This window comes from Gigantopelta aegis, chromosome 9 (assembly GCF_016097555.1).
Source record: "Gigantopelta aegis isolate Gae_Host chromosome 9, Gae_host_genome, whole genome shotgun sequence".
Lineage (NCBI taxonomy): Eukaryota > Metazoa > Mollusca > Gastropoda > Neomphalida > Peltospiridae > Gigantopelta > Gigantopelta aegis.
In genome coordinates, this window is record NC_054707.1 from 38,261,163 (window position 1) to 38,288,722 (window position 27,560).

Here is a 27,560-nt window from a genome sequence, read left to right on the forward strand (position 1 = left end):
AGCAACCGTGTTACGCCAACTATAGCGTCCTTGACATTTGGCTGAACTCCGCATGTAAAATATTAGTCTGTTGCAAATTTCTTTGTAGATCTAGCTATTGGTAAGAATGTGCTTGTATTACAGTGTCATTCCCTTTGAAGTCTTTTGCTAGTTATAGTTGGTTATTTTCATTAACTTAATGAATTAAAGCAATGAACATAACTTGTGCATGCATAACAAAACAGTTACAGTGTTACTGAGTGTAAGGGGTTAGCCTATTTTTAAATAGTATTTACCGCCCGGTAGCCCGGGCATCGCCCGGCGACAAAACCAGAGCCCGGGTGTTAATGCCGCGGTGTACATTGTTCATATTTGGCACAAAGATACACCTCAGAATGGTGAATCTATATATGTTTAAAAAATATATGAAGGAAAAATATTTTTTGACAAAATCACATTTTTCAAAACTTGTGGCACCATGTTTTAACCATTTCTCAATCAAAATACATAAAGAAATCTGTATTCGTCGCCTGGAGACAAAACCACAATCTAATTAAAATTAGCTCCACTATTACATGTGGATCTAACACCAGCCAATTGGAGCTCATGTCCACCAATCAAAACCTTACTTGCAGAATCCTGCCAGTGATTTAAAACTGGGGATGACGCAAGTGGTTCATCGAGAATATCGTCAATACATATCGAATTATTCGTTGGCGATAGCGTTTGAAAGACATTTTCATTTGTTTCAGTCATTTTCATTAATGGAACAAAATGATTAGGGGTCCATATTTGGTTTGGAACAAATTTTTCGACGGATGTCCACATTATGTATATGGTTGGCAACCTTTCATTTGTTAAACGCGGCGTGTGCACTGTATTCATGAGGGAGAAACACAAATCATGCAAACCGTTGACAGGCGGATAACACGACTGTATGTTACGTTTAACCACATTGCAAGCTGCCATCATAGCCCAGCAATCCTGAAAGACACAGCGTTGAGCTGCACAACGACATGCTTCCTCATATTCGTATGAAAAAACAGCCAATTTTTTTTTTCTACATAGCCAGTTCGTAATGAACTTTATTAGCAACTAGCTCAATACAGGTTTTAACTCGAATTTCATTAGACGCGGATTCATTTTGAAATAGTGCCATTGAAATGGAATCAAAGAGGCAGTTCCCGTCTCCTTTTACTGATACTGGCTTTCTTTGTCCATGTCGCAAGACTAAAATGTTAGAAACTCTATCCAGACCCATTTTTGTTGGTTCGGCGGTTCCTGACGTAATATCGTTTTTAACTCTTCTAATCAAAATTATTTCTAATTTCACCACTTGTTCTAATTCACCGAAGTTAGTCTTACAAGCCACTGCCTGCAATCGGTCCAAAGAAGATTTAAAGTTGAATGTGCCATCCGCATTCAAATTGCATTTGTCGCATTGATATTCGATTGTTTCCGGAAGATTGACAATAGCCTTAAACTGAGACGGAGTTAGCCCTTCACAACTCTTATGAACCCAAAATTTGCATTTGACACACTGAATTACTTGACTTGTACATTCGGAAGAACAAACACTACACAGATATTCGGCCATCTCTGTCTACAGGCAATAACAGATGTAACAAATGTGTTATAAATATTAAAATACTATACTTTTGTAAAAATCAAATAAAATAATTATTCTACGTAAATGAAAATGATAATTACTGAATTCAATACAGTAATTGAAACTGAACTGTCATATAAAAATAAAACCACAAAATACATGTACAGATAAATATATTCACCACTTGTGTCGCACGATATACTGTTCAGTCACTCGGTGCCGCCTTTATGAACAACTCCGCTAAGTGCTGCAGTCTTTTATTCTGCGGTGACCACATTGTGTATACAAATAATAAAAGTAATCCCGGATGTGGTACAATCATCTCTCCAGAAAGTGTGAACTAAAGACAAACACTTGTACTAGTAATCTTGTTTTAATGTTTAAACACCGTTTGTTAAAAACATGTCACCTCTTGTTTTTTTACAAAAATATTTGTGTCTCTTATTTTGATTGGCAATACAAAATGGCTCATTATACTAATGTTTTGTACAGCCCGAACATGAAAAATGCAATTTTGTGAAAAAATATTTTTCCTACATTTATTTATTTTATTTTTTAAACATATATAGATGCACCATTCTGAGGTGTATCTGTGTGCCAAATATGAACAATGTACACGGCAGCATTAACACCCGGGCTGTGAGGAACGTTTTTGCGACGTGAACCGCCCAAAGATGAAAAACGTTACTAAAAATTATTTTCTTGTTTTAACATATTTAGATACATGACACTGATAGGTATTGCTATACCAAATTCCATGATTGTATATGCCATATTTAATTGATTAATTGATTTTTCCTTCTTCGGGTGGTGAATACAGATTTCGTTATGTACAGCCCGAACATGAAAAATGTGATTTTGTCAACAAATATTTTTCCTACATTTATTTTTTTACATATGTAGATGCACCATCCCAAGGTGTATCTGTGTGCCAAATATGAACAATGTACACCGCGGCATTAACATCCGGACTCTGGTTTTGTCTCCGGGCGACGAATACAGATTTCGTTATGTACAGCCTGAACATGAAAAATGTGATTTTGTCAAAAAATATTTTTCCTACATTTATTTTTTTTAATATGTAGATGCACCATCCCGAGGTGTATCTGTGTGCCAAATATGAACAATGTACACCGCAGCATTAACATCCGGGCTCTGGTTTTGTCTCCGGGCGATGAATACAGATATCGTATCACGGTTATGCGGGCTACCGGGCGGTAAATAGGCTTACCGAGTGTAAGTGTTACACTGAGTGCATGTCACGATGACATGTCATGTGGGCTGATGAGTGATGTTGATTATATGATAATGAGGTGGGGGGGGGGGGGGGTGCTAAAGGATGGCGGAGATGGGTGTACGTTGCCTTAAGTTTCAATCATTATTAATATAATAACATGTCAAAGTTAATGTTTCAAGATCATTATATACAGTTAGTTCACCAAGATAAACATCTACGGTCCGTTTTTTAACAATTTGACATTTATTGGACCTCCGATGTTTACAAGTTTAATAGCAAAAACAAGCGTGGATTTTCCGTCCAGATTTCAGGTGGAATCGATACAACCATGGAATTAATTATTTCGTGGCAAAATATGAGATTGTACCAATAAATGTAAACACTTACTGTATAAAGAAAACTTCCTGAGTTACGTTTTACGCATAAAGAGACAGTTTGTCCAAATAGTAATCCTGCATTAATCCGATTTTCAGTTACGAACAAAATCTCGAATATTCCCGCCAGCCATAAAAAGCACATTAAAAATGTGATTAAAAACTGTTGGCAGAATAGGATTATTTTTACAATTATTCGTCTCAGGTTCACGAGTGTCTTCCACAATATACGATATTTAATGGAATATCATGTTTAATAATAATAATATAAAATAAATAATAATAAATAAACTAATTAATTAATATTTTTTTAAAAATCAATTAATAAATAATAAATTAATAATTGTAATAATAAAAACTAAATAATATAAAATTAATTAATACTTAATTGATAATTAATAATATAATAATAAATTACTGAATAATATTAGTAATTATAATAAATAAATAACAATAAATAAATTATTGATTTAATAATAATAAATTAATTCATTTAATTATTAACTAAATAAAAACATGCTTTTTTTCATTTATAAATGTTTCCTTCACACACACACACATACACACACACACACACACACACACCTTTTCCCAGAAAAGATTAATAGAAAGATTAATGAAACTATTATAATTGAAGATTTTTTAGGTTGGGGGTTGTGTAGGTTAATTACAAAATATTTATAATATTTTTTTAAACTGAATAAAAACCTTAAAATAAGTTCTAATAACCAGTAATTATAACAAAAGAAATTTAAAAAAAACAAAAGCAAAAATTAATAATAAATAAATAAATAAATAAAACCCTTAAAATAACTAATGACCTGCAATAATAATTAAACAAAGATTTGTTTTAAGAAGTAAAAGAAGAGAAAACTCTTTGAAACACATGTAACCATGCAATGGCCTGTAATAATAATATGAAGAAAAATTCTAAAGGAAATAATAAGTTTAAAAAAAGTAAATAAATGAAAGCCTTAAAATAAGTAATGACCTGTATACTGACAATAATTATTTTTTTAATAATAATAAAAAAGAATAATGCCCCCCCCCCCAAAAAAAAAACTTTAATGGCATAAATGTTAATAATGCATATAATGCAACCCATACAGAGCACATGTATAGAAACAAAAATAACAAAATGAATAATCAGTTCCATTCAGTTCCGAAATATTTCTTTTTATTGGCTGTACATACAATGTTTGATACAAATAATTGTTGTTCCACCGTATTTTCATTCCGCATTTTGGATGTGCCAGGATGAAAATTGCTTTTAAATGTGAAAATGTGTCATCTTCAAACATCTAATCCTGGAAAGGTTACCAACCGTATTGTAATTAATATTTTAGTCTAAAATTTATTAAAATATGTTGTATGTGTTGAGGCTTTTAAATAAAGCACATATGCCTGATTTTATTAAATCGTGATTGCAAATGGAAAATTCGATCCAGTGGATAAATGTTACGGCACAGCAATAAACATCACAATAATAAATATCGTGCCGGAGACGTTTATCAGATTATCTTGATGCACTATATATACAGTATGGTAATTATTAAATAAGTGTGAGATATATTCTTTTCCATTCCAAACAGTGGCCCATGAGTGGTATATCAAAGACTGTGGTATGTTTGTTCCAGTGTTAGGCTTTTGAAAAACCACTATTTCTCACTCCAGCCAGTGCACCATGACTGGTACATCAATGGCTGTGGTATGTGCTATCCTGTCTATGGGGTGGTGCATATAAAAGATCCCTTGCTGCTAATCGAAAAGAGTAGCCCATGAAGTGGCGACAACCGGTTTCTTCCCTCAATATCTGTGTGGTCCGTAACCATATGTCCAATGCCATATAACCGTAAATAAAATGTGTTGAGTGCATTTTCTTCCTTGAAAAATCGCACACCTCAAAATGCTTATAGGCGAGTGAAACATTGCACTCATCAAAATGCTAAGGTGAGTGAAAACTAACTTAACCAAGCATTATTAATTGATGAAGTAATTGGTACATGTAAATGTAGAGACATATGTTGCAAAAATGAACCAATAATGTTTTCTTCATGTTGTTTGGTTCATTAGTGGAGTGTGACTTCTTTTCCCTTTCAGGAATGGAGTTATTAAAAATTTCAGGAACAGTGCTATAGAAATATAATTATGACATACACTGATGCAGACAGTTTGATTTTTTATTTACATTACTAGTATGTATTATTCAGATAATTTGATGCACACAATTATTGATACCTTTTCAGTGTTAGATAGTTTGATGAACATACAGCTAAACGTGTGGGAATCAATGTGTCTTGAATTTCATTATTATGTATAACAAACATGATTATGATAGATGGGATGGGAAAAACCCACTGGTTCTGAGGAAGTGGTTCAGTTAGAACTATGACCCAAGCATCTCAAGTGTACACTACCGACTGAATTAGATCCCTCGTATTATTTGATTTGTTTAAATAACTTGTTAAATGTAAGCCTTCAATTAGTTCAAAGATGTCTGTTAAACCAGTGTTTTCCAATTTGTATAGCAAAAATAAGTACCAGTCATATATTAAAAGCTTGCATGGACACTACTGGTCATGCCACATTCTTTATTTTTCTGGTATTATTAAACAGGTCTTTCTATCAGCTGCATATGGTAAATAGTGGCAATCAATATACAACATTATTTTACGTGCGCTGTTTGTTAAGTGTAATGTGTGTTATTTTTCACACTTGCCAGATTGAAATTATGTGCGCTGTACGATCGCGATCGCACTCGCTCACCTTAAAAGACGAGGTCTGCTGTTTTGTCTGATTAAGTGCATATAAAATATCCATTGCTGTTAATGAGAAAAATGTAGCAGGTTTCCTCTGAAGACAGTATACCTGTATACCGGTAACTTTACATGTAGTTCTAGAAACCCATCCTAACTCAAAAACCTAATAAATGTGAAAATAAGACTTGTAATTGATAAAGAAGACTTATACACAATAAACGATGTATCCCAGTCATGTCTGCTAATAGACTGGTCTGATTAATGTCTAGTTGAAAATCATGTGTTTCACTTCGAGCATGGTTTTCGGGAGAGGGTAAAAAAATTACAGATTCTTATATTACCAATTATATGAAAAATGTTTCATACATTTTATTACTGAAGTGAAAATGTAAACATTAATTTACTATTTGAAACAAGTCATGTCCTGTTTCGAGTAAATGAGGATACAAGTCGAAATTACGAAATGTTTGACATCCAGTAGCCGATAATTAATTTAACCAATGTGCTCTAGTGGTGTCATTAAACAAAACAAACTTCAGCTTTTTATTGTCACAAAGTACCAATATATTTATGTGTTCATGATAATTATTAGATTTTATGAGGTCTGATGTCATTTTTACTGTTATTTAGGAATCTTCCCTCCTGCTCAGAGCTGATTGATTACAAAGTCAGGAATATCACTTTAAATATCTAACAGAACTTCTAGATTATGGTATCCCCACTCCCATGGCTAGTGATATTCGATGTTGGGCTATTAAATAACCACCATTGCCATGCCCGACGGCTATATGTAGTGAATATTTTTTTGTTAAATGTTGCAGTTACCAGTAAGTCTGTTTTATAAATGTGAATATCCTGACCCCACCCCAACCTCCAATGTTAGTGTTTTTAAGTGCTATCTCCGTCTTTAGGAGACCTATATATGATAATTACTGTCATTTAGTAAAATTTAATTAACTTAAAGTAAAGTAGGGCTAGTGAATTTTTAATCGAGGCTGGTAAATGTTTACAATCACTGATCCCAAAACTAGTGGATTTGAAAACAAATTCTAGAAGCCCTGTGTAATAAATATATACAACAAGTTTGGCTTTAATTTATATTAATTTGCAACAACCTGCAAATGTTCTGTTTTTACAGACAGTACCCCTTTCCATCTGAGTGCAGATCTCCAGTAATACAAGTGGAAGGAGGACATCAGCCCAGCTAATCTGAAGAAGTCCTGAACCTTGATGGATCTCAGCAAATATCAGAGCATTGATGGTAAACCAACAGAACTGCATCTGGGACATGTTAGAAAGTCTGGCAAACAGGAGCCATACAAATCACAAGAAAATGATGTACGTCAGCAACCAGATTATTAAATAAACTGTTATCATGCTTATATCCATTTATAGTTCATGTACTCTAACAGGCAAGCACATACATGTAGGTTTATATATAGGCTTCTATTGTTTTTAGGTTTATTTTTGCCCAAATGAATGAGTATGCATTTATCTGGATTGCAACTGATGTTGTGAGTAGAATGATGGAAATAAATGGTGAAAAGGTTTCAGGCCAGCTCATTTTGCCCAAAAGTTGACTTCATCAATTTTGCCTGAATGCGAAGATTTGCACCAGAACTGGGAAGGGGTGGGGGTGTCAGTTGACACTTATGGGCAAGTAACTCAGCTACTGGTATGTTAGCTGTCTGTCTAGGATAGAGGTTAATGGTTGGTGAACAGCATGTGCACTAACTCCTTCTGGGTTGGGTCCTTAACTTTAATATATGTCAACACCATACAACCATATATACATAAAAATGTGTTGAGTGCATTGTCAAATAAAACATTTCTTTCTTTCATTCTGAGTTGGATCTGTGCATGGTATATTATCTCATTACCTGCTATCTGTAACCTTGATATGCAAATGCTTCTACAATTAATAAATTGCTATACTACAGAATATGTAAAGAGTTGCTTCCCTTGAATCAGAAATTGTGAAATAAAAAATGGTCCAAACACATTAATTTTATTTTATTTTTTCCAGTGAGAACAATGGATTCAAATACAAATGTTTAATATATAAATGTAAAATAAATGAGTGAAAACTAATTACCGGTACAGACTTAAATTAGCCATGAAATAAATACTGGGGAGTGATTATGGGGAGCCATTTAAGATATTACAATATTGAACATTGATATTTAACCTTAAGTAGTACCTTTTAAAAATATTGTACCTGCAAAGGGGAGCTAAAAATTACTCTCCTTGATCTAGTCTCAGCTAGACACCACTAGAGCACATTGATATACTAATCATCAGCTATTGGATGTCAAACATATGAGCATATTTGATACAGTCATAGAGAGGAAACCAGCTACATTTTTCCATTAGTAACGAGGGATCTTTTATATGCACCATATCCCACACAGGGCTAGCTCTACCACTTGCCAAATTCACCAATTGCAAATTTTAGGAATAATTGGCAAATTTTATTTTAATTTTGTAAAAAACATTAAAGTAATAATTGATTTTTTGTTGGAAAATAACTGGGTTGTGCATTTTTTAAAAGATAATTTGGCGAAATGTTTTGCTCACCCAGAGCTAGCTCTGCCAAAGACAGGATAGCACATACCATGGCCTTTGATATAACAGTTTGTGGTGCACCAGCTCGAATGAGAAGAAGCCCAATAGGCCTACTGACGGGGATCAATCCTCGACCGACCGCCAGGGTTTGTACGTGCCTGGAAAACCCTTGAAAACTCTTGAAAATAAACTAATGTATTGCAGTGCTTGAATACCCTTGAAAATCATCTTGCGGTCTGGAAAACCCTTGAAAATGATAATTTGATGTCAAATAAAATATAAATGCCTAAAACGGAGGCATTATTTACTTTATTTAACATGTAATTAAATTATGTGTTTCATTTCCGCGGAACAATCAAAACCAATCGCCCGGCCAATCGATGTTTACCGGCTCAGTTGACGTGTGAATGTTTTTTGTTTTTTTTTATCTCGCGATGCAAGAATCACGCGGCCACAAGATCCAAGAGACAGTGGATATTGGAAAAGAAAGTTTGTCACTTTTTGCCGCTGGGTATTTAGCAAATTCAGGGAGTTTGTAAACCCACAAAGATGGTTGGCACTTGCGTGTTTAACGACCTGTGGATATGATGTTTCCTGACAGCGACATTGCCTCAAAATGTGGTTGTGGGGAGTGCAAATGCAAAAGTTTAGTCATAAGTTGTCCACCATTAACTCGGTAAGGTCCAGGAATTTTGGTAAAGTTGACCTGGAAAGTGCTTCAAAAACCCTTGAATTTTGACTTCCTTTGAGTGTATGAACCCTGAACCGCGTATCAGGCATGCGCTTTACTACAGGGCTACATCCAGCAACCTTACCTCGTGCATGCAGAGTTGTGAGCCATCTTGACTTCTATATACCAGTTGTAGCTAATTTCTCTTTGAAATGAAGGAAGCCAAGACTCCGATTCAACGTTTGTCTTTTGCGTGTTGTCGTGGTTCATAGTAATAAGTACAATAACGTGTTTGGGGGGTATTTAATTATTTACACATACTGTCTCTTTCTAAACTTTAGGATCAAATTGGTGATGAACATCCACGCCGCCTTATTCCTGAACTTTGCAGACTGTTTTATAAACTCGGCTGGCTTACAGGCACGGGTGGAGGTGTAACTATAAAATTAGGGTAAGTTGTCACACACAAACATTTTTATTCTCAGTGGTTTTGCCTTTTTAGTGTTTACACAAATTCATAAAAAAATATTCTTGTCACTTTGGTGATGAATTCTGTTTGAAATTTGTATCTGACAGATGTGAACATACAAGAATCATGTTCTGGGCTGCAGGTTTGTTTTACTTATACAGGGCACAATATTTCACGAGAATCGCCAATCGGTTACGTGGTGAACAATTACATTCTAAAATTAAAAGTACCATGTATCAGTAATGAAAGTGAAACTCAGTTTATATTTTTGAACCACCAATGTAGCACAGAACCATAGTTCAAGTGTTTTAGGATTAGGTAGGCCTAACTGATCGGTTATGAGGACTATATTCACGTAACCAAACAATCAGTTACCTAAGTAAAACTCATGTGAACTGACTTCTGGTTACCTAAGATTTTGAAACGTCCCCTGTTATGCAATTATTCTGCTTTTTATTTTTAGTTTCATTATTATTTTGTCTTTTAACTGTTTACTCCTGGAAAACAATAACAAGCTATTTTTTCAAATTTTCTTGGACAATATGTAGCTAAATTCAATTTTTATTTGTCAGACATACAAGTAATGTAACAAAATAAAAGGTAATTAAAAAGGCTCATTCTCAGTTTTTCCTGTAATGTTTTAACTAATTTAATTATTACAATTTTGCTGAATTCCTGTCCTTGGCATGCAAGCAGACTGATTGTTTATATTTAAATATTTTGAATAGGTATGAATGAATGAATGAATGTTTAACGACACTCCAGCACGAAAAATACATCGGCTATTGGGTGTCAAACTATGGTAAATTTTCGAATAGGTAACCAAGATTAATTTTCTTACCTTGGCACTCCATACTTTTACTGGTGTAACAAAGACCATGGTATGTACTATCCTGTCTGTGGGATGGTGCATATAAAAGATCCCTTGCTGCTGATCGAAAAAGAGTAGTCCATGAAGTGGCGACAGTGGGTTTCCTCTCAATATATGTCTGGTCCGTAACCATATGTCTGATGCCATATAACCATAAAAAAAATGTGTTGAGTGCATCGTTAAATAAAACATTTCCTTCCTTCCTTCATTTCTACTCGAGACAGCAAAGAATGCATTTGTGTTCAGCGAACGTCGATGTTTCTCTCTCTTCCCCCCCCCCCCCCCCCCTTTGGCCAAATATCGCGTTGAATACAATGGGAGTTCAGCTATTGTTACCTTGTATTATGGTGACAATAGACCAAAGAGAATGAGCAGTAGGAGGAGAAGGCTTCCCAAGGCGGCTCGGGGGAACGAAGCCCAGCGGCTCAACCACCAAAGGCGGTCCCTCCTGCTTCAAAGAAGAAGTCGAGACCGGTAGTGGGGGACAAAACCGGCAGCTCAACTGCCGGCGGCGGTCCCTTTTGCTGCGCTGCCCCCCACTACTCGGAAGCAGCAGACGCCAGGAGCGGCAAAGGGGGGCCTAAGCTGTCAGTTCAACTGGCAGTGGATTTCCCTCCCCCTGCAACACTAACGCCGATGGAGACAGAACATGCAAAGTGTTGTCAGCTCCAGCCAGCCCTCCGGTGTCTCCACCAGTTGTTGCGACAGCTGGTGAAGAGCGGGACGCCAAGAAGAGGAAAGTGTCGGTTCAGGTGACACCCAACCCACTACTTGGCTGATCGCCTGCGACAAGCTTCCTGGATGGTACCGCAAGTGTGTCAAGGGGGAGTTCACTGCTACCTCCCAACTGCTAGGCCCCTTAATCCCCAAGAGTTGGGAGACCAACACCATCTGGTCAGGGGCGGTACCAGTTCCAGTACGTTGAGAAGAGTTGCACCTTCTACTTGATGTCTGAGCGGAACGGGGTGTATTGGCAAGGAATGCTGAAATCAGACATGGATAATCCAGTCGTCCATCAGATTATCATGCTGATACTTCCGGAAGATTACCCAGCCTTACTTCAGGGAGAGTGCTACATTAACCTGCCTCACTTCTTCCTGAGGTTCCGGGCCGATCACCCCCAACATCGAGCCATGAGTTCTGCCAAATCTCTCCTAGGACAGGAACCTCCTTTTTGGGGCTTAGTTGTACTTTAAATCTTTTGGTCGTGGTTTAAAATTTTATGTTTATCTTTTTGTAAACAGTCCGACACACTTTACTTTGGCAGCCCGTCTAAATTGCTCAAATCACCCTAACAACTTTCTGGCTGAGCACTCTAATATTATTTTTTGGATTTTAAATTTTATCCAGACATGAGTCGAATGTAGCAGCTCCTTTTGGTGTTAGGTCCCTTGACCTAACTAGTAAATTTGTATTCCAAATTCCGCCCATATAGATCGGACTTTAAACTTTTAGACCTCCGTTCAAAATTTTATGTCGAAATTACTTCTTTTTAAAAATATTATTAAATAGTCCGATCCTCTTCTTTCTCTTATTTATTTTTGGACTGTTCTTCTAAAATGCTCCAAATTATATAAATATTTGGCCGAGCAGTCAGTTCTTTTTATTTTTGGCTTGTAACTTTTTATTTAATTTTTTTTTAATTCTATTAACTTTTTAACTAATTGCTATTTTCAAAACCCTAATGGTACATGTATATGGGCATGTTAAACTAGTTATCTATCTATCTTCCTTCCTTCCATACTTTTAGTTTTGTTTGCTGCAATCCCCAATCTTTGTTTTATAAAATATGTACTCATTGTTGTGCATTAAAGAACTGAAATTGGCCTTCTTGCGAACTGTTTAGTTTTTTAATGTAATAAAAATGGTGACAAGACTTGTATCTTTCATCAAGGCAATTGACAATATCCAGTGATAGCAAAATACAGCAGTTTAATTGAAAAATGTTGCTGTGTTTGTATTATATATATTATGGAATAGGGACGGCATTGGTTACAGTCATGAAAAATTTGGTTTTGATTTATTATACCGCTATGGAAATAGATTTACACAGAAATTCATTAAAGAGACTGTCATGACTATGCTGCAATTGTCAAAATGTTTCTGACTAATAGAATCTTGTTAAACACTAAAATTACATCTTTCTTCATTAAAATATTTTCTTGTAAATCTCAGTGTCTGTATATATGTTTCTGATTGTCATAATGTTTACTGTACAGGTAAAATTTAGGTCTATATGTATTTCCTAATATACATTTCTTTTGTACACAAACAAAATTATTTGATTGCAAAATCCAGTTTGAGCTAATACAAACATTGTGCAGCCAAAAACACCTTGTATATACAAATACTGATTTTCTAAGCCAGAAAATGTATTTAATATAAAAATGTAAGCATAAAAAAGCCTCTATTAGTCAGAAACATGTTACAGTGTTCAACAAACTTGGGACAGACATCGCTTTAAAACATCTGCATTTTGTTCTGTAAAATGGACATAGTGATTTCCTTAGAAATTATGCAAGGCACTTTTGGGGCATTTCCACCATTTTCGGGGCACTTGTATTTCATTTAAAATACACAAAAATTAATTGAAATAAACATTAATGTAATTTATGTGCTTGCTTTAATAAGTGAATTAATTTATTAATTAATAATACCTTTTTTGGTGTTTTATAAAGGCAATTTTAGAATTAATTACTGAAAAAGGCTTGTTTAATCTCAGGGCAGCATGGTGCTGATTAAGGCAAGATAGTGCTAGGCTATTGAGGCATGGTGCTGCACTATGCTGAAACAAGCTAGGAAAAACACTAGAACATGTATCATTCATAGAAAACCCAGTCTTATGAAGGGGAGACTGTTGGTTGATCTGATCAATAGAATTTGAATACTTTACTTTTTATTTCAGAAAGGAAATTTATATTGCTCCATCTGGTGTACAGAAAGAAAGAATTCAGGTACTGATCATTTCTCATTGATATGCATGTAAGTCTTCATTTGGACACGTAGTTTTATAAAGTGTATACAGTTTATAAATAGATTGGTTGCTGTTACCATAAATAGTAAAAACCAGTCTTGAGCTGTAGTGGTTAAGCCATCAGACATTAAGGCACCCCAGTACCAGCTTTCCCACCCAGATCAAGTTTTAACGACTCGGTGGGTAGGTGCAGGTAAAGCCACTGCACCAATTTCTCACTCATTAACAACTAACCACTGACCTACTGTCCTGGTCAGACCATTCAGATAGCCGAGGTGTGTGTCCAGGACAGTGTGCTTAAACCTTCATTGGATATAAACATGACTATAAGTTTAAGATAAGAAGATCCCTCACACAAATCCATTTCCAGCTGTCGTGAGCAAGCAGTCCAGGCAAACAAGTTGTGGTGAGGATAACAGGCTTCAATCTTTGTCATCGTCTCTATAGTTTGGTTATTCAATATGTATTTGTGGCTGGAAAAAAAATGCAATAGTTGTCTGGTCTGAATTCATTTGGTGCTCTTTTTTTAAGCAGAGTGTAAAATGTTTTTTAAAAATCTGTTTTTATAACAGATAAATTCAACATTGGTAACTTTCTGTTTTAGTTTTTGTCTCACTTTGACAAAATGTAGGTGTTACAATTCCCTTTCTACAACTTTTTGTTTAGCTCTACATTAAGTTTCTAATTTACTTACGTTTCTGTAAGTTCTAAATCATGAATCTTTGGACATATTCATCTCCAACTACGTGTATATGCCTGTTAAAACAAGTAATATTAATTTTTAATTAAAGTGCTGTTCCAGATGTATGGTGTATTGGGCTGTATTAATCGACATATTATTTAATATGATTAGAAAATTAAAAAACAAATTATTAAAAAATTATATACTAGTATATTTTCCATTTTAAAATATTCCCCAGAAAAACAGAACCAGCTCAATTTGTTTTGGTAATTTCCGTAAGATTTGAAATGTGACGCCACGAAGGGAACTCCTTTCGATAGTCAGCGCCATTGTTCATTGCTTCTTGTGTGTTTATTATGGTTAAACGGCGTGTTGTTGGCGGCTGGAGCAATACAAGAGCCGATAAATTTAGTCTTCACGTATTTCCTAGTAATGTTGCTGTGATAAAGCTGTGTGTGAATTTGATTAAAACACATGGAAAGACTGCACAGGAAGAAAATGCCGGAGTCCGTTGCGACAGCAGACACTTTAGTTTCGATTCGTCCGAACTGGCTTGTCGGCTTTATCGAGATATGGGAATACCATGTGTTACGGCTTTTAAAAAAGATGCCGTACCAACAATTTTTCTGCGACACAAAACAAATGACAACAAGCTGACGCCATCCACATCGAAACGACCTTGGGGTGCATATCGTCAATGTCCCAAACTGTGTTATGCTTCCAACTCCTGCCAGTTTGTTTTCTCATGCAAGGTTCGTGCAATCAACCAGATCAGATTTGTTGTCGTTCGCATCTCGTTAATTTGTGAGGTTTTTCTTTACAGTTCGAGAACATTTTTATTAACAATAAAGTTCAAACAAGTAAGTATCTAAAGCCTAGTCCGTCCCATCCTACAAAATTTTGTTTGTTTGTTTTTGTAAATAAATAAAATAAAATAAATAACTTGTAAATTCCATAGTATGAAAAAAGGCGTTCCCTGTGAGACAGACTATAAATACATTAAATTAATTTTACTATACCTTCCCACAAAGAACACCTTTTTTCATACTATGAAATGTACTATAAGTTATTTTTTTCTGAGCCGATTGTTTTCACAACTGCACACAAAAATAGTATTTTTTGTTCTTTCCAAAACACTCTTACTTTTTTTCTTACGTCAAATCAAACTGAAATTATTCACAAAAAACATCTTTATAGAGGAATGGGACAGACTAAAAGTTGTTTTTGTTTATTTCTTAAAATTACCAATGTTGGGTCCACTTGACTCGTAGAATTCAAGTGTTATTTATAGTCTTCTGCTACATCACGTACTAGAACATACAGTGTAGCAAAATAATTCGCACGAAAAGCTAAAGAACAAAACAAGAATAAAAGTTGTAAATTAGTGGTAAGCTGTCTCCACGACCATTTTCATCGTCATATGTCAGTCCTGTGGTTCTTCGGAAGATGTTCCAGGTTCAAACTGATACGGCATCATTTATTGTGTTGCACAAATATTAGTCCAGTCGTCATTACTACACTATTCATCATCGAAAGAAGAATCGCTTGATAATTGAGCTTGGCAGTCGCTGTCGGTCCCACTTTCGCTTGCGCTGGAAGTAATCTCGTGGTAGGTTTCTGTGAAGCGAGTTCCCTTCATGACGTCACGGCTATTTACAGGCAAATGTTTTTACCGAGAATGTTACTCGGTCGTTTCCGGCAGTGTTCTACGGGAGTGATGTTTTAATAATTTTATGGGGCATTTTTGTAATTATTGATTTACATATCGGTGTAAAATATTATTGCAATGAATTAAGAAGGTATTTAATTGTGGAATTTGAAATTTTAATGTATGGTCTGGAAAAGCACTTTAATTTAAAAAAGAAATTTGTAAAATATGTTTGTTAGTCCCCTACCAGTCCAACTGGAGGGGACTATAAGTTTCACCTCTGTCCTGTCTGTCTGTCTGTCTGTCATGATTTGTCCCACATATAGTTTTCCACTTTTTTAACAGTGCCTCAATATATTGATCCGAAATTTTGTGCATATATCTTTATCATGCACTGTCACAATGCCTCAAAATATTCAGCAGCAATTTTGTGTTACAGGTCAAGTTTGACTTTAATGATGATTTACCCATTTTTCTCAGTTACATGCACAGCCCTTGAACTTAGGAGATACATGTATGAAAATTTGTTGAGCCCAGTATAAGGGTCATGTATTGCTTTAGCAGTACTATTAGAAATTAGAATGCTTTTTTTTTCTTATTTGAAGTGCGGTAGTCAAGACATTGAATTCCTTTTACTAAATTTAATCTTTATATCATTAGCCAGAAGATTTGTTCATACAGACCCTAGATAACGAGGACATCTCAGGCCCCCCGGAAGCCAAGAAGTTAAAGAAGAGCCAGTGTACACCTCTCTTTATGAATGCCTACACCATGAGAAGTAGGTCCAGTTCAAAATCTTAGAACGAGAGAGCACAGAATTTCACTGGCATAGGAAGAGGGGGTGGGGGGGGGGGGGTCAAGAGGGGCATGTGCCTCCCACTTTTCACACATTTTACTTTATATTTGCTTTATAATAGTGTAAAGGTGTGCCGTCGCTGCCCCCCCCCCACCCCCGCCCACGTTTTGGCATCTTCCTACGCCACTAAATTTATTTAAATTTTATTGTTAAATGTATTATATAGTATATTCTGTGCGCATTTACTTCTTTTTACCAAATTTCGTAGTCATGGTCAAGATGTGAAAGAAAGAAATGTTTTATTTAACGACACACTCAACACATTTTATTTATGGTTATATGGCATCAGACATGGTTAAGGACCACACAGATATTAAAGAGAGGAAACCTGCTGTCGCCACTTTATGGGCTACTCTTTTCGATTAGCAGCGAAGGTTCTTTTATATGCACCATCCCACAGACAGGGTAGTACATACCACGGTCTTTGATATACCAGTCGTGGTGCACTGGCTGGAACGAGAAATAGCCCAATGGGCCCACCGACAGGGATCGATCCCAGACCAATCACACATCGAGCGAGCGCTTTACCATGGGGCTGCATCCCGCTGCAGGTCAAGATGTGTGTCTAAAGCATACATGTAGCTTAAAAAAAGTTGTTGGCTCTAACATGACTCTTGACCGACTTAAACAAAAATTTTATCATATTTTCTTCTTCCACTTTTAATAAATATACTTACCTGTGTTTGATATCCAATGTATTTCTTGTGCTTAGACATCATTAAACATTTATTCATTCATTCCATTTTTTTAGTAATGTGACATTTTTAAAAATGAAGTTAAATGCTAATATATTGTTAAAATTATGCATTATGATACAGAAAACTAAACAAAACGTAAGTTGTGTTTCCAGTCCTCTAATAAGTGTCTTCTTTAAACATCTTGCCCTATTGACCTACATGTATCTTTGTTTACATGTTTTATGTTAGTTAATGCATGTATTTTTCACCTGATTAAATAAATTCTATTTTATCCAGATGCAGGGGCAGTAATCCATAGTCACTCAAAATCTGCTGTCATGGTAACACTAGTGTTTCCTGGCACAGAGTTCAGAATTTCACATCTGGAGATGATTAAAGGTATCAGGAAGGATTCTAAAGGTATGAAGAAACCTTTGATTAAATGTTCAGTTTGTATAATTTGCAAGTCTGTACCTAGCCAGATATAACTGGGAGGAGGGTGGACTTTAAAAACAGAGAATAGAGCACAGTAATATTGGATCTTCTGTTAAACAAAAAAAGCAATTTCAAACTAAAAGGGATGATTTGCTGATTTTTCTTGTCTGCTAGATACAACCCCAATTTGTAATTATAGTACTAATATACTCCCCGCAAAAAAACAACAGAAGAAACTTACCGGGGTTTTTTAAAAATTATCTTTCCAACTGTGTGTTTGTATGAAGTTTTCATGAAACTCAGAGAAATTGTTAATTTGGTAGAATTATTTATTTTTGGAATGTTATCCGAAATATTTTCATTAACACTGAATTACAGAAATACATCCATTTTTGATATAGAGAATAATACGTGAGTGGCCATTACATACCATTTATCTCGCGAATTGTTTTAAAATGTTTTTGATGAGCGAAAGCGAGTTTGATACGTTTTTAAACGAGTTGTGAGGTAAATGGTATCTAACAGATTAAAATGTATTATTCTATTTCTTACTTATCCTCAAAAATCAGGTTTTAAGCAAAATAACATCTATTTCGACTGAAAGTTTTTTTACAGCCGTTGTACTTGTAGCTAACTTAAGCATCACAGACCCATGATTGTCAGGTTAACTATACATAACAATGTAATCGATTTCCATTGTGTAGTTTTTCATTGGATGTATGGTAGTGGTGACCTAGTCATCACCTAGGAGCAGGCAGTCATATGTCTTGAAATTGTTAACACACGTACACGTACGGGTGTGTAAGAAATTAATGTACATGTAGCTCAACTTGAATTTCAGTTAATTATCTCTTTGTCTTTTACTCTAGTCTATTGATTTGTTATCTCATATATATTCATTTTTTGTCCTGGGGTGTTGTTAAACATCTATTGTATTCTGTTCTATTCTGATATTTATTCATTTTTCATGCTGGGGTGTTGTTAAACATCTATCTGTTTCTATTCTATTCTGATATTTATTAATTTCAGGTGTCAATTATACTTTCAATGAAGAAATTGTTGTTCCTATTATTGAAAATACACCTGAGGAAAAAGACCTTACCGTAAGTGAGAAGGCAGTAAAATTATAGATAATATCAATAGCTAATAATTTATTTGATACAAAAATCCTTAATTGGGAAAATGTAAACATTTTATTATGTTAGCTAGTAACAGTTTCTACCTAAAGGGTTTGCAGCATTCCATTGCCTTCATCACAGGAATGTAATTCTCTTAACAGTCTATGTGAAGTCCATCTTCACTTAAAAATTACTGCTTAGTATATAGAGGATTCGTCATGAGCATTTTTTAATATGGAAAATATCAACAGAGTCTATGTGAATCAATATTTGTCAAGGCTCTGCCTAACTAGACGAGGTTGATATTTTACATATTAAAAACATGTAGCGAATTCTATTTATCCTATAACACTAACATTTTAATTAGACTTTTAGTAAATCACCGTACTAAAGTCACCTCCATCGGTAATAGGAGCAGGATTTAGCTCAGTCAGTTGAATGCTTGCTTGAGGAGCTTGTGTCACAGATCGAACCACCTCTGTGGATCCCTTCAGCTGATTGGGTTTTTCTCATTCAGCCAGTGCACTACAACTGGACAAATGCCGTGGTATGTGCTTTCCTGTCTGTGGGAAAGTGTATGTAAGAGATTCCTTGATTCATTAGGAAAAATGTAGCGGGGTTTTCCTCTGATGACTGCACTTCAGAATTATCAAATGTTTCACATCCAATAGCCGATGATTAATTAATCAATGTGTTCTAGTGGTGTCGTTAAACAAAACAAACTTTAACCATCTGTAATTTGATAACACCATGATTAGCAAAAATTAGTTAGACTTCAAGCATTTTAACTAAATCTGGTGAAAACATTACACAGGGCTTTTACAATTCACTAGCCTTACTTTAATAAATACAATCAGATGCAGGTATGTCACCCAAAGAGGGACATAGAGTTTAAAAACCCTTTGATTTTGGGTAGGTAGATCGGGCAGGAAAGTAATATTTACAAAACAAACATAAATGCAGCATTTTACCACTTTATTTTTTAACTAGCCGTCGGGCATGATGTTAGTAGTTATTTACTAGCCCAACATTGAATGTCACTAGCCATTACGCTCAAGTATACGGGTCATGTTGGCTTATAAACAAATGTATTACCTACGAAAGAAAGAAGTGTTTTATTTAACGACGCACTCAACACATTTTATTTACGGTTATATGGCGTCAGACATATAGTTAAGGAACCACACAGATTTTGAGAGGAAACCCACTGTCGCCACTACATGGGCTACTCTTCCGATTGGCAGCAAGGGATCTTTTATTTGCGCTTCCCACAGGCAGGATAGCACAAACCATGGCCTTTGTTGAACCAGTTACGGATCACTGGTCGGTGCAAGTGGTTTACACCTACCCATTGAGCCTTGCGGAGCACTCACTCAGGGTTTGGAGTCGGTATCTGGATTAAAAATCCCATGCCTCGACTGGGATCCGAACCCAGTACCTACCAGCCTGTAGACCGATGGCCTGCCATGACGCCACCGAGGCCGGTCTGTATTACCTACGAGGTACAGCATAACGAGTGTCATATTTATCGTACGATTTCCCTCGTATGTCATAACTAAATTGTATGTCTTGACATTGTCATTTAACGATTGGCTGTTGTAAGAGTACATTTCTTTCTGATTGGCTGACACGACATTCCACAGATACTACTTTCTTCATTAATACATTTTTATTTCGAGTGTAAGCTGATCATATGCCGTAATGACAAATACGTGCATTAATAATGTTAAAAAAAAAAAAATTCAATAGCAATTTTGCACTGGAATTTTTCCAGCATTCTTAAAACGGAAATGTCAAGTACCCAATTTATAGTTATTGTAAGGAGATGCAAAGTGACGTCATTCAAATTCAAAACTAATTATTTCAGTTACTGTGTATTTGTTTGCTTTTTAGTATACACATGCTTTACAATTTACAACTGTTGATACATGTGTACTCTTTACTTATGGGCGTATAAATATCACGTAACTTTAGAACAGGTTGTGATTTGGTTTTCAAGACATCAATGAACAAACATTACTCCGCCGTTAAGGAAACATTAGTTTGTAAACTATGACTGGAATGTTCATTTAGCAAGACAGTTCTACGGTAATAAACAGAATATTACATTCGTGTCCTTGACAGACGATGTTTATGACACTCGTGCCTAAATTATCGCATTTCCCTCACTTCGCTCGGGAAATATGATAATTTAGGCACTCATGTCGTAAACATCGTCTGTCATGGACACTAATATAATATCCTCTATGACCCATTAACTGCAACACATTATTATCTAAAGACCTTACAAATTTGCATATACCTTTAAATTTGAATACCATTATTAACCGGGTTAATACATATACAGAACTTGGCATACATTGTTTTTGCTTCCTATTTATTGCACAAGTTTATTTTGCGCAAGAATATATACCACGACCGTGTAGCATTTGAGTGGTATGTTCTTTCGCAAAATAAACAAGTGCAATCAATAGGAAGTGAAAACAACGTATGCGAAGTTTTGTATTTATTACGTACAATGTACTTTCTTTTATGTTTTACAAAAATGTTTTTTAATTTAATGTCATAACAATACTTTGTTAAATCTATGATCAAAACTCCTTTCATGGATTTAAACATGTACTTAGCGTTAAGAAATCATTATCTGCGGCAGCTTTGTGTAATGTTTCAAATACGATGTCACGTTATTTGTAAATGATATATGATGTCAGTAAATAAAAGGCGCTAACTGTAGTAAAACAAAAAAGGAAATTCGCCATTTAAAAGTTCCGGTCCAGATCACACTCATGTGCGATACAAAATACATTTATCACACAGTTACAAAATATCTTTATCACTATAGTAAGATTGAATAGGTTTGTAATGAAAAAAGAAATGATCACATGGATGGGTTTATGATATGGATATCATGGGTAAGTTATAGAATAAAATTCAGTATGTATTCCTAAGTGAAAATGGACATTACAAGTCATATATAATTGTCATGCACCTGATTAATGGCTGTGTTTCTTGTACAGATTTTGTACACACCACCAGTTGGTAAGTGATGTCATCTTCCCAGGTCATAGCTATCTGCATTCACATATCTCATTTAGTCATGTTAAAAGTAATAGTGAGATTTTACATTCTTTGTGTTTCTTGTACAAATTTTGTACACACCACCAGTTGGTAAGTGATGTCATCTTCCCTGGTCATAGCTATCTGCATTCACATATCTCATTTAGTCATGTTAAAAGTAATAGTGAGATTTTACATTCTTTGTGTTTCTTGTACAAATTTTGTACACACAACCAGTTGGTAAGTGATGTCATCTTCCCAGGTCATAGCTATCTGCATTCACATATCTCATTTAGTCATGTTAAAAGTAATAGTGAGATTTTACATTCTTTGTGTTTCTTCTACAAATTTTGTACACACCACCAGTTGGTAAGTGATGTCATCTTCCCTGGTCATAGCTATCTGCATTCACATATCTCATTTAGTCATGTTAAAAGTAATAGTGAGATTTTACATTCTTTGTGTTTCTTGTACACATTTTGTACACACCACCAGTTGGTAAGTGATGTCATCTTCCCTGGTCATAGCTATCTGCATTCACATATCTCATTTAGTCATGTTAAAAGTAATAGTGAGATTTTACATTCTTTGAAGGTGAGTTATAAATAAAATACCACTCTCGTTTTCATTAGATGGCACGCAATAGCTGATGTGTATTTTTGTGCTGGAGTGTCGTTAAAGATTCATTAGATAGCATGTTTTTACAAAAATCTTGAACTTCCCATGATAGCTGTTGCTAATACTGCTGGTTTGTTGTCACACATTTTTGTGCTGTCCAAGTGAATATTGTGGGGTTCCATCCAAATATATGGATGTCTGTCTATATATATATATATATATATATATATATATATATATATATATATATATATATATATATATATATATATATATATATATATATACTCTTCAAAAAAAGAAACGCAAAAGGGTACATAACTCCGATTTTGTGTTTCCTACCGGTTCATGCTTTGTGAATATAAGGTCATTGCATGTCCCAAACACATTCCCACGGTTACATTCGATAAAACGCAGCTACTGTACAATAAAGTTCCAAAATGTGAATATTCGCAAAAACGCAGCCACGTGCAAACCATGTCACCACTGCACGTGCGTTGTCTGCACGTGCAACATGAACACCGACAGTATAAAAGTGCAGGGTGTTCGCTTGCCTGGCCTCTGTATCTGGTCGACAGTTGACAATCCAGGACATGCCACGTCTCAGTGAACCGCAGAGAAACAATGCCATCGGCCGACTAGACGCAGGCGAATTCAGAACGGCCGTTGCCAGGGCATTCCATGTGTCCCCAAGCACCATCTCCAGACTGTGGGACCGTTACCAGCAACATGGATCAACACGTGACCTCCCTAGATCCGGTCGACCACGGGTCACTACCCCCGGGCAGGACCACTAAATCCGGGTACGCCACCTTCGGGAACGATTGACTACTGCCACCTCCACAGCCGCAGCAATACCAGGTTTGCGCAGGATATCCGATCAGACCGTACGGAACCGCCTACGTGAGGTAGGAATTCGTGCCAGACGTCCAGTTCGAGGTGTCATCTTAACACCACAACACCGTCGACTCCGACTGCAGTGGTGCCAGATTCATCGACAATGGCCTCAACTGCGATGGAGACAGGTGTGGTTCAGTGACGAGTCCCGATTTCTGCTCCGACGTCATGATGGAAGATGTCGCGTGTATAGGCGTTGTGGTGAACGTTATGCGGCAAACTGCGTGCAGGAAGTGGACAGATTCGGCGGGGGTAGTGTCATGGTGTGGGCAGCCATCTCACACACTGGCAGAACTGACCTGGTCCACGTGCAGGGCAACCTGAATGCACAGGGCTACATTGACCAGATCCTCCGGCCACATATCGTTCCAGTTATGGCCAACGCCAACGCAGTGTTCCAACATGACAACGCCAGGCCTCACACAGCACGTCTCACAACGGCTTTCCTACAGAACAACAACATTAATGTCCTTCCTTGGCCATCGATATCACCGGATTTGAACCCAATTGAGCATCTATGGGACGAGTTGGACCGACGCCTCCGACAGCGACAACCACAGCCCCAGACCCTGCCCGAGCTGGCAGCAGCCTTGCAGGCCGAGTGGGCCACCATCCCCCGGGACGTCATCCGTACTCTGGTTGCTTCAATGGGCAGGCGGTGCCAGGCAGTTGTCAACACACGCGGAGGCCACACCCGGTATTGACTCCAGATGACCTTGACCTTGGTGGTGTGTCCTATCACTTACTCACAATGGACTAGAGTGAATTGTGAACAATCCTGCAACATTTGGTAATTATTGGACTCACCATTCAATAATTAAATCAATTCTCCAAATGTTATGACAATGTGGTTTTGCGTTTCTTCTTTTGAAGAGTATATATATATATATATATATATATATATATATATATATATATATATATATATATATATATATATATATATCTGTCCATCAATCTAGGTTATTTTTTTACGTCTATGGGGCAAGATCTAGCCCAGTGGTAAAGCACACACCTGATGCATGGTCAGTCTAGGATCGATCCCCATCAGTGGGCCAATTGGGATAGTTCTCATTCCAGCTAGTGCACAACTGGTATATCAAAGGCTGTGGTATGTGCTATCCTGTCTGTGGGATGGTGCATATAAAAGATCCCTTGCTACTAATTTAAAAATTTAGCAGGTTTCCTCTCTCTCTCTGACCATATGTTTGACATCCAATAGCCAATGATTAATAAATCAGTGTGCTCTAGTGGTGTCATTAAAAAAAAACTATTTTTTTTATGTCTAATAAAATGAGTATAATATTGGTGCTATTAGGAGTTTTTTTTTTTACAGTTGTTGCATTAAAAATTTAATTTAGGAATATGGAGTAAGATTTTAAAAACACATCCTAAAATTCAGGTCGAGTGTGTTATGGAAATATAATTTTTTAAATTCTACATTGTTCTGTGAATATGAAGTATGTATATATTTGTATGTATTATTATGGATTATTGTATGAATTGTGTTAATACAGGACGCCATGGCGAAGGCTATGAATGACTATCCAGATACATGTGCAGTGTTGGTAAGAAGACACGGATTCTATGTTTGGGGAGAAAACTGGCAAAAAGCCAAATCTATGTAAGTATATGCTGTTTTTCTTATCACTGTCTGGAAAGCTTTGTCAAACTTACCACTTACTAATATGATCACCAAGTATTAATGCAGACCCAGATTGTTTCGAAGGAATTTTTTTTCTTCTTGGAGGTTCTGCGCAGAAATTTGAGAAAGCATTTTGTCTTGTTTATTGATCTATTTTATGCAATTTCCAACACACAGAACAGCACACACCCCAGTCTATTTGTCATAGGGTTGATATCTCTTGATGGACTTGTGTTTTGTTCTCTATCCCAACCAGTGCCCAGTGACTGCTACATCAAAGGTCATGGCATGTAGTGTTCCATCTTTAGGAAAGTGCATACAAAAGATCTGTATCAGTGTTATGTGATACTGTAAACCAGATTAATATTGTAATGTGTTTATTTTTCTTGCAGATATGCACCTTAGTGTATCCTTGCAATATGTAAATTTTGCAAACATCGTAGTATTTGTAATGCATATCTGCAATGAAAATAATGCATACATGTAAAATTGATGTTTGACACAAATGGTGTGGAAATTATACACAAGCATTTTTTCCTATCCCCATATCTTTGAAGCTACATGTATCTTAGTCTTATAATATCATAAAAGTATGACATCACTTTGATACATATCATATCCCACAGACTGTTTTGACAATACTGTAGCACTAAGATTGCTTCCAAAATATGGGCCCTGGTTTACAATATTTGGCCCTGGTTTACAATATTTGGCCCTGGTTTACAATATTTGGCCCTGGTTTACAATATTTGGCAGAAGGCGCTTTACTCTCTCTTTGTCTGTCTGTCTGTCTGTGTGTGTGTGTCTCTCTCTGTCTCTGTCTCTGTCTCTCTCTCTCTCTCTCTCTCTCTCTCTCTCTCTCTCTCTCTCTCTCTCTCTCTCTCTCTCTCTCTCTCTCTCTCTCTCTCTCTCTCTCTGTCTCTCTCTCTCTCTCTCTCTCTCTCTCTCTCTCTCTCTCTCTCTCTCTCTCTCTCTCTCTCTCCCCCCCCCCCCCCCCCCCCCCCCCCCCAAAGTGTTAAAGTAAACATTATCATTATGTTAGCAGTATTTCTGCCAGAAAGAAATTTTTGGGTATGGCGCTATGGAAGTTAATGCAATCACAGTCAACAGGGGGTATGGGCGATCTCCCCCAGAAAGAAAATGGATTAAGTTTAGGATTAGGGTTAGAGTCATTAATTTTGTCAAACGGTTAACTTAAAAAAAAACATTTGCAAAAAATGTGGGTATGGTGCCATACCTGTTTTACCCTCTGGCAGAAACCCTGGTTATAGCTATAGACACCAGATAGCCATGACTGAAACTGTACAGAAGTGTGGTTACCTCTCTGTTCTCTGTCGATTCACATTTCATGCGAGTGGTGTACCACTGACCTAAGATCTTCTAAGCATGGGTGGGATCTAGCTCAGATGGGGAAGATTTCTCATCTCAACCAGTGCCTCACAAATGGTACAGCATATCAAATGCAATGGTATGTGCTGTTCTGTTTCAAAGCTTTATATTATATAAAATATCCCTTGCTGCTAATGAAAAAAGAGGATTTTTTCCATTGGCTGATGATTAATGAATCAATGTGCTCTAGTTGTTTTGTTAAACAAAGCAAATTTTAACTTTTTTTCTTCTTCTTCTTGTTTTTTTGCTCCTAAATAGTGGCAGTAGTAGATTATTATACAGTAAAACTCTCTCTAAACCAGACATCCTCGGGACCAAGTAAAAGGTATTCGGTTTAGAGGTTTTTTTTATTTTATTTTTATTTTTATTAGAGAGGTTAGGTTCTGTACTCATTTAAAAAAAACAGACCATGAAAAATGTCCGGTTATGGGGGAATTTCGGTATACAGAGGGTCCAGTTTTGAGAGGTTTCACTATAGTTAAATTATTGTTATCTTCTCTCACTTTATGTTCTTTAATCTTTTCATTGAATATTTTATGTTTCAGGTGTGAGTGTTATGACTATCTTTTCGACATGGCAGTCCAGATGAAACAGCTGGGGATGAGCACAACTGGTCTTCCGGAGCCACCAAAGGGTGCTTACGTTTCACACGTTTGAAAATCCTAGGTTTCGGCGTGTAAATAAAATAAAAAACTGTTTGACAACTCTTTACATTTTACAGATAATCCTTTTAGGATTGAGAACTATTTTTTATGTTCCCATATCCATTTAAGTTTCATTTGCTAAGACTTCACCTCTGGAGGCAGCTTAATTAATACTATTAAGGAGATTTGATCAAATACCGGGAGACTCTCGCGGAATCCGGGAGGGTTGACAGGTCTGATTAATAGTACCCGGTATTCAACTACCGTATTTGACCGGAAATAAGACCATGTCTTTGAATAAGCCCCCCTCCGTTTTGATAGCATTTAAGAAATTAGGCCCTGATTCGTAAATAAGCCCACCCCCAACTTCGTCACCTTATAAATAAC

The 27,560-nt window shown here is 36.2% G+C and overlaps 1 protein-coding gene across 1 annotated transcript; it reads left to right on the forward strand.

Moving 5' to 3' along the window:
• Positions 1-24: 24 nt before the first annotated feature.
• Positions 25-27,560, forward strand: LOC121381017 (methylthioribulose-1-phosphate dehydratase-like). The gene is made up of 9 exons (XM_041510094.1): positions 25-100; positions 7,097-7,296; positions 9,535-9,644; positions 13,439-13,487; positions 16,498-16,615; positions 17,668-17,790; positions 18,835-18,908; positions 25,013-25,119; positions 27,075-27,560. Exons 2-9 carry the CDS (start codon positions 7,189-7,191, stop codon positions 27,184-27,186), a joined length of 801 nt encoding a protein of 266 aa, XP_041366028.1. The 5' UTR covers positions 25-100; positions 7,097-7,188; the 3' UTR covers positions 27,187-27,560.

Excerpts from the sequence above, each read along its gene's own strand:
- LOC121381017 (XM_041510094.1), top strand. The coding sequence starts at position 7,189 with ATGGATCTCAGCAAATATCAGAGCATTGATGGTAAACCAACAGAACTG. Across the intron at positions 16,616-17,667 it reads GAATGCCTACACCATGAGAA|ATGCAGGGGCAGTAATCCAT; the intron begins GTAGGTCCAGTT and ends TATTTTATCCAG. Across the intron at positions 17,791-18,834 it reads TATCAGGAAGGATTCTAAAG|GTGTCAATTATACTTTCAAT; the intron begins GTATGAAGAAAC and ends TATTAATTTCAG.